The sequence below is a fragment of the Anthonomus grandis genome, chromosome 8 (genome assembly GCF_022605725.1).
Source record: "Anthonomus grandis grandis chromosome 8, icAntGran1.3, whole genome shotgun sequence".
Classification (NCBI taxonomy): Eukaryota; Metazoa; Arthropoda; class Insecta; order Coleoptera; family Curculionidae; genus Anthonomus; species Anthonomus grandis.
The window spans coordinates 15,656,289-15,673,300 of record NC_065553.1 but is presented as its reverse complement, the minus strand read 5'-3'; the positions used below and the strand labels follow the sequence as shown (position 1 = coordinate 15,673,300).

Below are 17,012 nucleotides of genomic sequence, written 5' to 3'. Positions count from 1 at the left end.
TACACTACTTGTTTTCTCAAGGAAATCACCTTACAACAGTTATTTATGAAATTAATAACAGGAGTGTCGTTAGAATTTTGGACCCTAAATTTCCTACTGAGTAGCGATGCTCCACCGCATGAACAAAAATAATAAATGGTTCTATAGCTAGAAAAAAAACGACTTTTTCTCTTGTCTCGTAGACTATTTTAATGTCTGTATTTGCTAGCCGGTTTTATATATAGAACTTGCGAGTAGGAGGTCTCTAGCCCGATACGTTTCCGCTAAGATTTTGAATAAATAACATGTTTTGTAAAAGAATAAATAGCAAAATTAAACAGGAATATAATAAAAAAAAGTTATTTTTTATCTGTGTATTTTCAGTTCCAAAAAAGTACCTGCCCTTTGTGATAAAACACTACAGACTAGTCAAATCGATGAAGGTTCTAACGATAATTATAGGAATCCTTATGTCCCTCGTATCAGTGTGCATGGTGCTGTGGAGCCCCACATTAGACAAGCTCTATTTACCTTATTGGAGTGCGGCCCCCGTACGTAAAACATATACATTGTGTGTAAAAAGTCTTGGAATTAGGCTAAGTATTTAAGACTAATTTTTGTGTCAATTCTGTTTACATTATACTTTTTTAAAGCCTTGTTTCTTTTACATTACTGGGTTTAGATATAATGGCATTGTTAGGTGAAGTCGTATTGCTATTTTGTATAAATTCAAAAATGCATATAAAAAACAGTCCGTTAAAAAACGTTTTTTGTCGATATCTTCGTTGTGATGCCCCTGTACATGTAAAAACATTTGTATAAAATAGACCTAAGAGATATCTATATACTTTAAACTTTATTAGGGAGACTTTTTGATAAAAAGCCACGTTCGCGAATAATTAAAGGATTCCGAGATTTTGGCACACAATGTATAATACAATAATCCTAATAAGATACAAAATAACTATAAACAATAAATTTCAGGTTTTCTGCAGTGGCGTCGTAGGTTGCTTCTTCTTGGGATTCTGCCCCAGGCCTTATCCAGGACGAAGCCTAGGGTGCCACTATCATTTTACCAAAGTAAGAACTAATACAAACCTTTTAAACACCTCTTTAACGACCAAACTTTTCAGGTTATAAGCCTTCTAACCACATCAATATCCTGTATGGCCTGCATAGTTGTACTAGGCATCTCCATAGTTCATCTGGCTTACTTGCACACCGCCACCTGTACACCGAACGACAAACTAAACCAAACTTGTCTGTGTGTAATGCCTAATTCAACGCATATCTTTAATGACAATTATCTGTACGCAGAACTCACGTGTGAGGAGGTCGATTGTTTCCTGCGAGGAGTCCTCGCGACCTCTTGCGTTTTAAACGTGTTAGCATTTGTTTTAGAGGTTATGTATTTGTGCGCGCAGTGGCGCAGCAGGACTAAGTTTGTTTATGCGAAGGTTCCTATTAGGGAGGATAGTGTAAGAAGAAGTGCAGATGAAAGGTGACAGAAAAGATAAATTATATGTTTGTTTGATGTTCATATATGATACCAAAAATCGATAATAAGGATATTAATGTAACGGGAAAACTTGGTTTCAGTATTTTTGTAAAGTTATTCTATACCAGGTTTTGTATACACTTTAGAAATATCAGTTGCAAGTCAAATTCTTTCTTTCTATTAAAATTCTTCTCTATTCACTATCCTACAATACATTACTGATTATTATATTAAATACAGACTAGTTAAGTGCCTTCTCTAAAGGCATACTTAGAGTAGTCATGGAAATCCGATAAGGTTACTTAATAATAGAAAAAAAATTAATCACACATTGTCGTCTATCTTAATGAGCATGAAATTCTTCACGATTTAAATCAACATCCATTTTAACTCGGTATATGTTGGACACCAAGTGAAATTAACTATAAAGAAAATATACTGATTCAGTCCTACAAGGGAACTTTCAGCGTTTTTCGAAAAGCTGATTAAGATTAAAAAAACTATCTCTTAAAATATTTTTAATTGTACGGTGTTGCTAGTTTTATATAAATCCGACAACGTCTTTGTTATTTTAAATATAGAGTGTTCTAAAAAGCTCTTAACAGTTTAGAACTTCGCTATTTCTGAAGATAAAAAAAAATTGAGCTCAATTTTTTACTCACTATTTCCTACTAGTTCTACCTAATTTCCTTCCGAGAAACCACCCAAAACTTTTTTAATTTAAATATCCTATCTCCGATTCTTAATACTCTAGAAAAATTAGGTGTCTCTTTTATAGTATCAACACACATTGAGCATTTTGGGACACCTTGTATAGTGACGTAATTCTCGTTACTAATATAAAATGCCACAATCAGATACCTGGTATGGTAGATCCCAAAGAATGAAATATTTAAACCAAATAATCCCTATTACATCCATATGCTTATAAAAAAAATTAAAAAGGAACAATAAAAAACCAGGTCAGTATTACAAATTTTACTTTAAAAAATGTATATCTTTTATATATTATCTCATAAGTTTCCTGTATAAACTGTGTATATTTTTATGTATGTTATAGTTACAATAATAAAGTTTTGTCTTGCATATAAATTTCAGACTTGTTTTTATCATAGAATAATACTCCTCAAACAATCATAATGGGTAAAAATACTTTTCTATAGAAAAGATAATATATTAGCAATAAAACATTTTGTAATTAATCAAAATGCACTTAATTGTTTGCATCGGCACTCCTAAACATTTACTAATAAAAATATACTCTCTATTATATACAAACACTATCAACAATAATTATATGTAGACTATTTAAAATAACGGTTACTGTTACAAATCTATCACAATCCGGGTTCAAAGTTCCACAGGCAAGAAAATAGCTTGTAATAGTGAAAACTGTGTTGCGTAAGGCAGAAAAACATTTTAAAAAATTAACGGTTTTAATCTATTATTGTGTTTTTACCGGAAAAGGAGTTGTTTGACAAGCAAATTTCTATAATCTTAAAAAGTTGGTTTGATCAAACTGGTCGTCGCATCATGTGCCTTCGCCAATTGATATTAAATACTAATTACTAGAATGTTAAAATATTAAATAACAATTATATTTTTTATTTAATCGATGTAGTGTGTAGTAAAAAATTGCGATTCTTTATTAAGCAAATATTTTTTAATAGTTTTTCTTTTTTAAACTTAATTCGTGCGAAAATAACAAAATAAATCGTTAGTTTTAAGTATTTTGTATTAATTTAAAGATATATAATGGCTTTTATGATTGTTTTTGACTTTTTTTTTGTATCTTATCAGATTAAAATAGAGAAAAAAGGCTCTAACTAATAATTATGGATTTCGACGATCACAAGAGGAAACATATTTTTAAGTGATAAAAATATTTACTACGTTTTTCTGAAGTATTCAAATATGTTTCATTTAATTTACAGGTCATATGTTCATTTGCATGGTGAATAATAATTATTGCATTCATATCTAGTATTGCCAAAAGTATAGCAACTTTTAGATCATAGTCATATATGCTCGCAAATCCGAATAGAATCGAATAATTATTTTAAAACGCGACAGTAAACAGTTTGTTCGCAGTACCAACAGGAAAAGCATTAACAAAATAAATCAAAAGTCGCGTCGTCGGTCGGTTTTTGGTAAACATGTAAAAAAAGTGGAAATAGCAAAACGATTTGGCATTCATAAATCAATTGTATTTCAAATTGAGCAGCAATTTCACAAGGAAGGCCATGAGTCTTTAAGAATAAAAACAGATAGACCAAAAAACTTTGCTCGGTACGAAGACAAGCAAATTTTAAACTATTTAAAAAGAAACCCATTTCTATCATACTCTATATTTAAGGCCAAAATTACTGCAGATTTGCAGATTAACGTACCGTCAGAAAGAGTTGATAACATTGGATGCTGGAATACTGGCCAAAAACCATTGCCTTCAGAAAAAACAGACGTGCCCGACTTGAATTTGCAAGACTACATGCCAATTGAATCGGTGAGTTCGAAAACCGTACAAGTCCAAAATTTGATATTTGTAAGTAAGATAGCCATTTTGTTTAAAATTTGTCTTTTTATCGATTGAGCTTAAAAACCGTACTAGATACTTGAGTGCTAGTGAGTAGAAAAATCGTACATGTCCATGTCGTACGGTTTTTCATCTCAACAACAAAATAGTGGCCAGTTGCTTATTTGCACGCACAGCGTTCACTTCGTCTGTATGTTTATCATAAAAAATAGCTTAGAAGCAGCGTTTTATTAACAATTTAAAGTAAAATTATGTCATCCAGTGATAATGAAGAAGTTAGTGAAACTAGTAGTGCCAGCAGAAAAAGGAATGTTGATAGTTGGAAGTATAATGCAATAAAAACAGCACGTTTGCAAGGTCAGGCATATGTTTCTAAGACTGGTAAACATGTCAATGCAAAGACTGTAGGCCCTGCGTGTAGGTAAGTTAATAAGTTTAACACTTTGACTAGCAGCAATTCGGAAGAACGCATTATACGTATATCGTTTGATAACCTAGTGGACTTAATTTTTTTTATCTTAATTTATTTATTTTTATTTTTTTATTTTTTTTTTGAACAAATAAATATTTTTGTATTGGAATTTGGGTTAGTATGGCTAGTTTTTTTAGCGCATAATAACTACACTCAATGTACTTATAATGCGCTTACACCCGAAGTACTGCTAGTCAGGGATAAGTCAGGCTAGTAAATTTTAGCAACAAGTTGGGTTTAAATCAAAATAGCTGTTTTATTTTTTAGTTGTACAAAGAAATGCATGGAACAGTTTACTGAGGAAGAAAGAAAAATTGTGTTAATTAATCTACTAAGCCGCACGACAAAAAATGAACAAGATACTTATTTACAAGGACTAATGGAAGCTAAACAAATCGAGAGAAATCGCGTGAGAAGTGCGGAACACAAACAAGAAAGAAAATCAAACTTTTCGTACTTTGTCTTAAAAGGCTCAAATAGAATGTCGGTATGCAAACAGGCATTTATAAGTCTTCATGCGATATCGCACTGGCAAGTTCAGCGCCTGAACACCCTACTTTTGGCAGGTAAATCACCAAACGATCTTAGAGGTAGGCATAATAATAGACCTCGTACATTATGCGATGAATGAACTCAAAAAATTAAAGAGCAAAAAGCACTATTAAATCAACTATAAAAAATCAACTTTATATCTATTTTGAACAAAATAAAATCCTCAAAAACTTTCAGTATGGGTTTAGGAAAAAACAATCGACTGTTAAGACTATACTGGATCTTCTGGAGTATGTGGTTGAGGGCTTTAAAATGGAGTCCCATATTGGGGCAATTTTCTGTGACCTTTCAAAGGCCTTAAACTGCATATCCCATAGGATCCTTCTGAGCAAGCTTAAACTTTATGGTCTGATCCCGTCCAGTTTATCACTTCTTGAAACTTATCTTGTTGGACGTGTACAGAAAACCTGCTCGGGTGGAGCTTTATCAGAAGAATGTAAAATAACTCATGGTGTGCCACAGGGTTCTATTTTGGGGCCACTCCTCTTTATTATTTATGTCAATGATATCGACAGGTCAATTGAGTCTAGGCTGCTGCTGCTTGCTGACGACACTACTGCTCTTTGCAGGAGTACTAGTTTGCACGAACTGGAGCTGATGCTGGTGGAGGTGAAGTCAGATTTGGGCAAGTGGTTCAGTGCAAATAGACTTAGCCTAAATGTCAACAAAACGGAGGAAGTCCTATTCTCTTTGAGAAATACAGAGGGAACCAATGTTGAGAGTTCGGATGGGGTAAGATTCTTGGGTGTTTACTTAAATCCTACTATGATATTTGATAAGCATGTGGAGTTCATTGCAAATAAATTGGCAAAACAAATATTTCTTTTAAAACACTTAAAAGGCACAGTAAATAAGGATGTTTTGTTAATGGTTTACCATGCGCTAATACAGTCCACCTGCAATTATGGTCTCTTGGCTTGGGGTCATGCACCTCAAGCTAGGAGAATCTTCCTAAACTGCAGAGAAGAGCTCTGAGGGTTATCGAGGGTCTGGGTTTCAGGGACGATGTGAGAGACTCTTTCAAAAAACTTAAAATTCTTACACTTCCATCACGGTATATCTTTAAATGTCTAATATATACAAAAAATAATTTACATAAATCTGGGTATATTTATAGATCAGAAAATCATACTCACAGCACTCGACAAGTAGATTTCCTGGAAATGCACTTTCTAAGACTCAATAAATTTCATATCTCAACTACTTATTATGCTCCAAGCTTTTTTAATAAACTTCCTAATAATATTAAAGCTCTAAATGAAAAACTTTTTGCTGCCTCAGTAAAAAAATTACTTGCTTATAGAGCCTTCTATAGCTTTGATGAGTATCTACAAGCTCAACTATGAAAATTGGTGAAAATGAAACAAAAATAGGTTCTAGGAAATTGAAATTGATATTGGAGTCTCCAAAATTTTAACTATTTGTAAATTGTGATTATTTTATTTAGTATTTGTGAAATTGTATCTTGGGTGTTATTTTTTTAATATTTTAGATAAGGATTTTAATTTGCAGTGTAAAACTTTAATAATTAGTAAGTGAAATAATTTTTTAATATGTATTTATCTACTTGTGACGATTGTAAGAAAATTTTTTTTTTCATAAGCATGAATAAACTTTACTTTACTTTACTTTACTTTTAAACCGAACTGAATCAAATACTAGTTGGCCTCCTTGTAGAATAAAACAAAATAATAGACTAAAGTAGTCACACAATGTATAAAATAATTTTAGCAATCTTATAATAGTTTAATTTTTATCGTTTTAACAATCGCAAAAAAATAATAACAATTTTAACAATATACTCCTGACTACATTTATAGTTCTATAAAAAACGTATAAAAAAATATTTAACACCAAATATTCTACCTGTACTCCCGCACTAATCTAAACACCTCAAATAGTTAATAACTTGGGAGGAGGCGTCAAATTATTAGGATACCTCGATTTTAACATGGCACTAAGCCAATTTGCCCTTAAACCGGCATCGTTCCACACCAGCACGTTTCCAAAGTACGGATTTAACCGGGTACGGCTGGGATTGCTGTTGTTTTCCAAGAACGTCATGGTCCATCTTGACTGGGGATTTCGCTTCGATTCGTGTCCTAGGTACCATGTTATATCTTCGATTCGCCACGTGTAAAGGTTTATGTCGCTCTGGAAAATCCAGCAATGATTAAATTTTTACATAAAAGTGATTTTATAATTAATCAAGTATAAAATATTGTACAGGGCGTTACAGAATAAGATGCTGATCCTTAAGGGTGTTAATCCTTAGGTTATTGTAAGAAGAAAAGTTGAAATAAAGTAATTTAGCAGACCCTGTATAAAATGTTTAAAAACTATTTAATATTAGTAATTAAGTACCGCTAGACTTCTAGAATTATAGTTGTTATACAGTAATGGTAAAATAATGAACATATATTTATGTTTTTACATATGTTTATAAAATAAATAAATTTATTTTTTTTCCTAATAATTGCATAAAAATGTCTTTATTTTTTTCCGCGGTAATCGCATCGGACGAAAAAAAGTCAAGAAATCAAATGTGCCCTAAAATGAATGGGGATTATAAAAATAGTTTTTATTTTACGGAAAACAGTGGCATACATAATATTTAAAAAAAATATTTAGTCTACGTTCTTGTACGGACGTCACTGGATAAACTTTAAAAAATCTCCTACATCAAAAATTAGTTGTTGAAATTCAGAGGGTATGTCCCAAATTTCATAAACATATCTTGGAAGTAAATAAAGTTATGATAAAAAAACGATTTTTTTCTTCATATTTTAACACCCTGTAGCTGAAAAGTTAAGGGGTTTAGTATATAGCTTTATTTGAACTTTTCTTTTTAAAATCATTTAAAGATTAACATGCTTAAGAATCAGCATCTTATTGTGTAACACCCTGTATAGTGAAAAATATCGTCCCAGTTACCGGATATGGTAATCTTAATTATCTGATAGTTTGCTTTTTTTTTTAATAACTGGTTTTAGACTACTTTAACATGTTAAAAATATTAAGCAAACTAAGATACATTGTCCCATAAACTAAGTTACTGCCCATTTTATTACCCGCTCTTTAGCAAGTGAGCTTTTCTAAAAGTTTTTACTGTTTGATGCTAAAGAAAAATGATTTAATATCGCGACTATTGAAGTATTACTATAGCAATTACATCCTGCCTCAGATTTTTAGAAAAAGTTGCTTTAAAAGTAAAATAGCAAGAAAAACTACAATTTTAGAAAAAATATGTTTCTTTAAATTTTATTTGCAAGGTTATTTAAATTTTTTTAGTTTTCCAAGTGATTCAGAATGAAAGTTAACTTTAGGATATTTTTAGTTCGATTTTATTATTTCAACTTAAGAAATAAAATATCATATTTTTTTGTTCTTAATTTACTATCCAAAATCGCTGTCAAAACATGATGGTCGAGCCCTATCTGTTTTTAATCTGATAGTTTTATTTTTGTCAAAAAATTTTAATTTTTGTTTTATAATATAAAGCGATATTTTTTTAAGTATTGTATAAATTTCCGCGAAATTCACCGATTGTAAGCAATGCGTATAGGAATAACCCTTAATATTAGACTTTGTCTAGCTAAGGAAAGGTACAGCACGTGTTGTTCGGCTCGGTTGCGCAGTAAATTTGTTTATGCCGCTGCCAAAGCAACGGTATCGATCGCCCCGATTTGCATATAAACAGTGCCGTTGCGTTAATTCTTATATTTGTGTTCTGTGCCTTTAAATTAAATTAAATTAAAAAAGGCGTGCTACTGTCGCTAATCGCGCGTTATTAGGGGACAAAACTTGGCGCAGCTTTGAAACAGGTGTACCTTTCCTTAGCTAAACAAACTCTATTTACCAAAATGTGAAAATGAATGAACAGCATTTTAGTCTCATCCCATACATCACCAAAATACCGGATATGAGCAGATTTAAGGGAATGCGAGCACTTTGAAAATTCACATTATTACGCTTCAGAAAGATGAAACTAAGAGATAATCGTAGAAATTTTAACCATAGCGCCCATAGGAGCCGAGATATCTTAATTAATTTATATTAAATTAAAACTTACCGTTTTGTTAAAACAGCTAAGACAACCCTGCGTAAACTGAAACATGTAGGTTTTAAACAGTTTGGTTTTACTTTCAGCAAATTTGAGATCTCCAGAAATGGGAAGTGGTTTGTCGATTATATATTCCCAGTACTTTGAAAGAGCTACGCATGTCAGGTAGTTATCTTTTCGGTCCGCTTCGTCCCAGTAGCTCCATTTTAGAACCACGTCCAACACCTGGCATTAAATTGCGATTTAAAATTTTAAAAAGAAAATCTAGCAAATATATTACCTTTTCCGTATGATGTATAGGCCTAAATAGTCGATCACCTAAAGCAACCTCTTCTAAAATAATTTCATGGACTGGAGATTTCATTTTGTCACTAAGTTCTACGCAGACTTCGTAGGCAGTCCTATTTGGACCAATCTAAATAGTTTGATAAGAATATTAGAAGTTTGAAAATGAAGTATTTATGAGAATACAGGTCTACTACTATGTTTTAATCAGAGCTTTATCTCTAACCTCAAAGAAATTATATCTGTTTTTAAAAATCACCCAAACAAAAAAATATACAATGACAAAAAATAAACACAAAATTTTGATTCCTCCCAAAATTATGTTTTTGTTTTATGTAATTATAAAAGTTCCTTCATTGATTAAGTCACCTGTCAGTCTTTGATACACCACTCTAGAAGCAAATAAATGATGAAGTTTCGGACAATCTCATGAAATATCAATAAGCCATTAAAAAAATAAAATTGTGATTTTTCTTAAAGACTCTTGATTTTCCAAATTTTTTGATATTGTAATATGTTGCAAAGTTTAAAATTTCCACATTCTAGAATATGTTAGAATGAACAATTTTCTAGAATTTCTACTTAATTTGTATGTATTAAAGAAAGGTCTTGATTATTTACTGAATATTTATATTATTTTTACACCTCCAAACTTATTAATAATTTTATTGTTAATTTCAATTATGGGAAATAATAAATTATGTATTGGATTCAGCAAAAAAAAATGTAGATTTTACTATGAACTTTTTCAAATAGTTTCTTTTTTTGAAATCAAAAATTCATTCAAACAAAAAACAGCAATTCCCAAACTGCTTGAGAAACTGAACATCTTTCATTGATCAACAGCATGAGTTTGCAAAAGGCAGATCTACAGTCACTATTTTTTAATTTACTCCCCTACCAGCACTATTAGCTAGATGCCTTGGGAGGTTAGAGCAGGTCGATAGTATATACACCGACTTCTCTAAGACTTTTAGTTGGGAAACATCTTGTCGGACTTGCATTGTCTTATTTATTTAATGTAACACGATGTTTCGGTTGGTAAGACAAGATGTTTTCACTGTACCATTGTCTACCACCTTCAAAAACAGACTTTTAGTTCGGTTAGTCATGGGCATCTATAATCAGTAAGCTTCATGCAGTGGGACTTGGAAGTGCTCTGCTTAAATTCTGTCACAGCTTTTTGTCAAACCGTATCCAACTGGTTCGGGTGAATGTGAATATAAGGGTATTTTCTGTGTTGCCTTAAGAGTACTATAGAAAACGACTTAAGAATGGCATGAGGGGCCATTAATTTTCAATTTTTTATGTGGCCTACGGATTTACATATTCACAGCATCTGACCTTTGCTGACGTTAACTTGTATAAAATAATCAAGCCATAAGCATGAATATTAGCGCTGATAATTATCTGTACTTATCACATTTGGTATCAAATATAATTCAGAATAAATATTTCATAATGGTCAAATGGTTGAAATATTGATACTTTGAAATCAGTGCAGAAAATATTTTCAGGGTAACTGGCTTATAAGGCACATACTAATGATATATGATAACTACAGCTGATTACAACTAAACTAGTTCGCAATTCAATATTGTAAGTTTACAATTGAGAAGATATAATTCTGATGCCGTATTATATTTAAATTATTAAATGTCTTATATTGTGGTTCTCTTTCGCCAGCCATAACTTTTAATACCGTACATAGAAAATGAAATCCATCATTACTAGGCGGAATTCCATTCATTCCATTACATGCTAATTATGGGGTACATTTCTCTTTCACAAGTACTTTAAGAATGTATAATGAGTTTAACCTTAACCCATTTGGTAAACTCAACTCTTTTAAGTCTTAAACGAACACAAATCTTTAACTCTTAACAAATTTAACCCAATATACAATTAATATTACACTTTTGTTATATTGCGTTGCGTTTAGCATTAGGGCTATCTGTATTTACTATTTAATTTTAATGTTATTTTGTTAATATTGTAAAATTGGCTTTGTCGTTGATATGAAATAAATAAATAACTTGTTCTTAGGTTATTAAAATAATTGTTCTTCGATAAAACTACCTGTAAAATTTGGTGACCGAATAGACCTATATTTTATGAAAATAATGCACTTTAACACGTTGACTGCCATAATGGTACCAAAAAAATGATCTCATGGGCCGCCTGTTTTTTTTTAATAACTTGTTTAAAATGTATTTTGTTATATATTATATATTAACAATGTTTTTTTTTGTTTTTTTTTTGCATATTTTGATGAGAAGCCGCATGAGCTGCTTGCGGCCATTAAGTACATATAACTCTGTAAGAACAAGAGCCGCGTGAAGCCACTCTGAAAACGGAAAAACCTTCCGCTATTGTGGATTACAATAATCATAAAGCGTTTATAGATCTCTCTGATCAAATGAAATCATACGCTACATGTCTTAGATGAGGAGTCAAATGGTATAGAAAATTGGCAATCGAGCTACTTATTGGCACCTCTTTAGTAAATGCGTTTACTAAAGGGTGTACAGTAGATGAGCATTACTAAATTCTGGGAGTTACTCCAATTAAAAAATACAGAGGTTCAACTTCATAAAGAACCATCAGCGCCACATCTTTTAGAAGATATCGGTCGAACTGGCAGACGGAGATGCGTTGTATGTTATAAGAACATGAGTGATGAAAGCGGTAGACTCTATGCTCAAAAACATGCATCATTCACAAAATTCAGGTGCAACATATGTCAAAAAAATTATTGTCTTTCTTATTTTTTTACGGTTCATCAGTGTACTAAATAAGTATAATTATACTTGTAAATTATTATTTTGCTATTTTTTTTCAGTTTGTTCATATTTTTTTTAAATTCTCGTTTGATAAAACTTGTATTCTTTATGTTGTGCGTTTTTTTGCACATAAGTTTTCTTTTCAATTTATAATAATTAGAAATATATACTTGTACTAGCAAAAAAAGGTAATGCGTTTTAATTTCATATTACTTTACAGCCATGTGAAGCCACATTTACTTACAGCTACATTAAAAGCTTTCCCGTCCTTATGAAATAAATAGATCCACACCCGTAAATCTCCCGCTGTTTTTTGATTGACAGAACCTTGAGGACTTTCCATATGCTTTTGCAAAACCTAAAAAGTATCATAATATCAGTAAGATTTTAACAATCATTCTTTCCTGCCTCTCACTTTTAGCATCAGTTTTTCCTTTTCTAATTCGCCGGGATCCTCGGGGAAAATATTACGATAATAACGAATCAGTTGAGAAACCACTTCGGCATCCTGTACATGACTCGTGTTGGTTTTACTAGGTTTCTCCTTATCCTGTTGAAAACAATTTATTTTATTTTTTTGTATAGTCAAGTTTGACGGTCATATATACATACATCGTAATGCATCAAAGTGGGGCCCCAAATGGCAGCCAAATTTGGTATAGACATCAAATTTTTATGGCTCTGGTTGCTGATAAAATGCAAATGTCCCAACAATTTTCTTGCGGTTTTATAGGATACTGAGGGTAACTGGTCTAAAGCCGCTTTAAACATGCGGATTTTTTCTTCCAATACGTTATGCTCTATAAAAAAAGACAATTTCAGTTTTATGAGAAAAAGTAACAAATATCGAGGGTCTTTTAATGTTTGGCCGCTTAAATAATTTTGAATGTAGTATTCTCTAATTAAAAGGAGGGTTGTCAATTAGGCATAAAGAATGGACATATGACACCGCTGAATATTCAATGATTATTACTTTTTATCAATGTATGAGCATTGTGTTATCTATATTTTCTAAACACCTTTTCATATTTATATATTTTCTAACCACCTTGAAATTCAAATTACGCGCGTTTTAAAGCCAAAAAACTACGAAATACGTCGGATTTTTTTAAAAATCTTATATCATTAGTCGTATTTATCGTATAATCAATAATTATATTGGAACGACGAGATTCAATATTTCGAGTGAGTTTAAAAGGTTTTATAATATATCTTCAAGACTTAAAAATAAACTTAAAATATGTTTGATTCTCGAACGAGACATAAATTAATAAAAATATAGATACAAAATTTTTAATTACCTTTATATAACTATATTTTTATTCTTTTGTGTTTCTTATTTGAGCGTTCTTTCTTTTTCTTTACATATTTCCTTGTTTCTTGTTTGAATAAAATTTAAAAAATAAAGAGTTGTTTTTGTTCGTATTCTGGTAATTCTTGGTACTCTGTAATTGCCAGAAGCCAGCAAGTTTGGCCAAAAGTCTCGAACTTATATTTAGATTGAATTAGGTTACACAAATTTTGCCCTTAAAGACATGAACAGACCTAATTAAAAATCATAAAATATCATATAATAAAAAGCTTCTAAAAATCACATTTTTAAAAAATATTGATTTAACCATTTCTTTTAAGACGGCCAACACTCTCAAGAAAAACATGGTTAGAGTAAAGGATAAAAACGATACTTTATCTAATTCATGGGTTTATGTCCTTAATTGTAATGCCTGTCCAACAATTTATGTCTTCGTTAATTGGGTATTTTTGCAGTGTCTTCCTAAATTTCATACTACCAACATGAAATAGTTTCTAATACTTACAAACAGCTCGCCAGGAAAGCTATAGAAAAACAATGTATGTAATTTTAGTAAACAAGGTCAAAAATGTATTAAAGTTAAGCTATTTAAAATTATTCAGTAATGTAATAAGTATATAAGGTATCCGGAAAGTAGGTGCAATCCTTTAAGGGGGTGATAGCTGATTTAATTTCGAACATTTTAAGCCAAACGTACACAGTACAGGCCAAAATCCGTTTTTAAATTTTGTATTGCAACTCTTCGAATAAATACCTATATTTCACACTTGATTGGTAATACAGCGCAAGTTACAGTTCATATCTAAGTTCTAAAGTTTATTTGGTTTTGTCTAATGCTGATTTAATCAAATACTATGAATTCCAACCATTTTGTGGTTATTAATAAAAAAATAATCAAAAAGAATCAAAGTATTTTATTTAACTAAAATTATTTTTCACATTTCAATGTTTCGATTTTTTTATGGAATTCATGGTATTTGATTAAGTAAACATAGGACAAAACAAACAAACTTTGAAACTTAGATATCAATGGTAACTTGCGCTGTACTACCAATTAAGTGTAAAAAAATTTAAAAGTTGCAAAAAAAAAATGAAAAAAGGATTTTGTCCTATACATGTTTGGCTTAAAATTTTCAAAATTCGGTCAGCTACCATCCCATTAAAGAAATAGCACATTCCAGGCCCTCCTTTTTTATTGCATTTTATTTCAATTTTTTAAGTACAAACCGGATTTAGGAATTTTCTAAGTTGCGGGATTTTTATATTAAATTTAGAAATTAAGAAAAAAGATTACTAGTTGGGAAATAGATAAGTTACAATTCGAAAAGCAATTCATATAATTTTGTCATAATGATTGACCTCTAATCCAATTGTAACAACAAAACATTTTGCCTCGAACCCACAGCAATTTATTGAATTTTTTTCACTAATTAAAAATCGGAGTGATATTAATGTAATAGGCATTGACAGTAGCCATATTAAAAATTTTGGTTCAAATGACGTGATTTAATTTCTAACTGGTTCTATAGAACTTAACAATTAGTTAAAACCGAGCAAAAATATAAATTTTTTACTTTTACTCTTTTCTTGCATATCTAAACTATTTTTGGGTGCAGTGTCAAAAATATACCGTGTGTTTTACATTTTCGGAGTAAAATGAAAATAATTGATATTATTACAAATTGCGCACTAAAGCACTTTTATTAGGAACTATCAGTGGCGAAGCCTGAATTTTTTTTTGGGGTAGACAAACAATAAAAATCGTTAGAAAGAAATGTGTATTCAATATTATTCAATTTAATGAAATATAGAATGAAGGCGCATGAAATATTAACTCAAAGAGAAAAATTACGTAGTGATATAAAAAAGAAAAAATAATTACTATAATAAATGAATATGATAAAAATAAATACAACAAAAAAACACAACATAGGTATAACCATAACTTATAAATCCATAATATCCATTATTTTAAAATTAATTAAAGACAAATAAAAACACAACTAAAATACAATTGCCAATATCGAACAGTCGTTGATAAATAACCACTAAAAAAACCTTTTCTACACACCCAAAAATAAAAATACTAATTATTAAATTACTATAGCACGCGCCCGCACCAAATGCCAAATGCAGATTCATCAAAACATAACTGAAGATGTATTGCGGCCGACCAGATCAAGCGTCTCCATAAACAATAACCCTCAACACCATAATAAAATAGCTGGTCGACTTCGATAGACAAAAGCTCGAATGTCTTTCCCGCGAGTAAATTTTGCAGACCTCTGTAGCCTGCTTGATGCGTATTTGGTTCGATTAGATGCTCCAAATTTCGGAAGACAAATATCAATGTGTCTCCTGGGGCTCGTATACACTAATTGGGTGTCAACCCTGCATTTTTATTTTAATTGGTGTGTCAGGCGGGGCGCGACTTCGGATTAATCATGTTTAGATACTATTTAATAATAGTAAGGAGAGGCTAAGTTCTGTGTTATTTTTTTTTTAATTTTAATTCAACAATTACATGGAATAATTACGTGATTAATTAATAACAAATCACTAAATAATGTTGGTTAGACAGTGTCTACCTTGTCTACTCGTACGCTTCGCCACTGGGAACTATTGTGTGAACATCATGAAAGGAAATTTGAAACAGCTAAAACTCTTCCAAACAAACTTTAGTTTACGAAGGTTTTAGAATTACAGCAATTTGAATTATTATACTTTCAATAGTTTGTTCCAGTTTTATTCTGAGTAGTACACCAATAAACCTTAAACCAAGATTATATAGCATTTTCTAGACTTTCTAAGAGTATTATAAAAAGTATAGGTTAATATATTAATATTCAAAAAAATAAAAAAATTATTATTTAATTATTAATTACGCTTTCTTGCCGTACAATACGGAACTTAAAAGTAATTGCCAGTCTTTTCTCATAACCGCATTCATAATAAAAAAAATCTCATCGTTTCTGAACACGTCCGGGAAACAGCCCCTTATCTGGCTTATTTCTAAAAGTATTTTAAAATCATTTTTTTAATGTAAAATAACAAACTTACTGGCAACTTCATATAAATACTGCCTATGATCACAACCAAATAACGGTTCTGGTAACTCTCTAAAAAACCTCTTTAGAGCTGTGCCCACTTCGTATTCACTGTAATTATTTTTCGTCAGTTGAACGGCAAAAGCGTCTTTCCTAAATTTGGACAGTAAATCGGAAATGGCGGAGCTTTGTCCTGCTTTTCTATAAATGCCTTCAGACATACTACCTGAAATTGTATAAATATATTAGAATATATTCCTTAAATCTGAAAAATCAAAACACACATCCACACCCATTAAACAATTACCTTACCATGCGCATAAATAAAATTAATGCACTTTTCGACAATTACAGGAATATCGTTCTTGGTCAATTGCTGCTGGTCTATATTGGCCCCGTTATTGTGAGCTTCTAATTTAACTATGTGACACCAAACCTACAAAATTGTTAAAAATAGTTATATGCATATGCAAGAATAGGGAAAACAG

At 31.0% G+C, this 17,012-nt stretch overlaps 2 protein-coding genes across 4 annotated transcripts in view; one reads left to right on the top strand and one right to left on the bottom strand.

The window, feature by feature from the left end:
• LOC126739910 (uncharacterized) overlaps nt 1–2,570 on the top strand; it is a 34,474-nt gene extending 31,904 nt beyond the window's left edge. For both annotated transcript variants that reach the window (XM_050445737.1, XM_050445736.1), the window contains exons 4-6: nt 364–530; nt 964–1,059; nt 1,113–2,570. In XM_050445737.1, coding sequence (XP_050301694.1) covers nt 364–530; nt 964–1,059; nt 1,113–1,484 — 635 coding nt within the window. In that variant the 3' untranslated portion in view covers nt 1,485–2,570. The remainder of the gene's footprint in view (nt 1–363; nt 531–963; nt 1,060–1,112) is intronic.
• Nucleotides 2,571–4,678: 2,108 nt separating this feature from the next.
• The window catches only part of LOC126739903 (uncharacterized), a 29,189-nt gene continuing 16,855 nt past the window's right edge, over nt 4,679–17,012 (bottom strand). For both annotated transcript variants that reach the window (XM_050445729.1, XM_050445728.1), the window contains 8 exons: nt 16,837–16,960; nt 16,538–16,750; nt 12,778–12,965; nt 12,581–12,715; nt 12,410–12,523; nt 9,378–9,512; nt 9,107–9,322; nt 4,679–7,188 (listed from right to left, as the gene is read on the bottom strand). In XM_050445729.1, the coding sequence (XP_050301686.1) occupies nt 6,928–7,188; nt 9,107–9,322; nt 9,378–9,512; nt 12,410–12,523; nt 12,581–12,715; nt 12,778–12,965; nt 16,538–16,750; nt 16,837–16,960 (1,386 nt within the window). In that variant the 3' untranslated portion in view covers nt 4,679–6,927. The remainder of the gene's footprint in view (nt 7,189–9,106; nt 9,323–9,377; nt 9,513–12,409; nt 12,524–12,580; nt 12,716–12,777; nt 12,966–16,537; nt 16,751–16,836; nt 16,961–17,012) is intronic.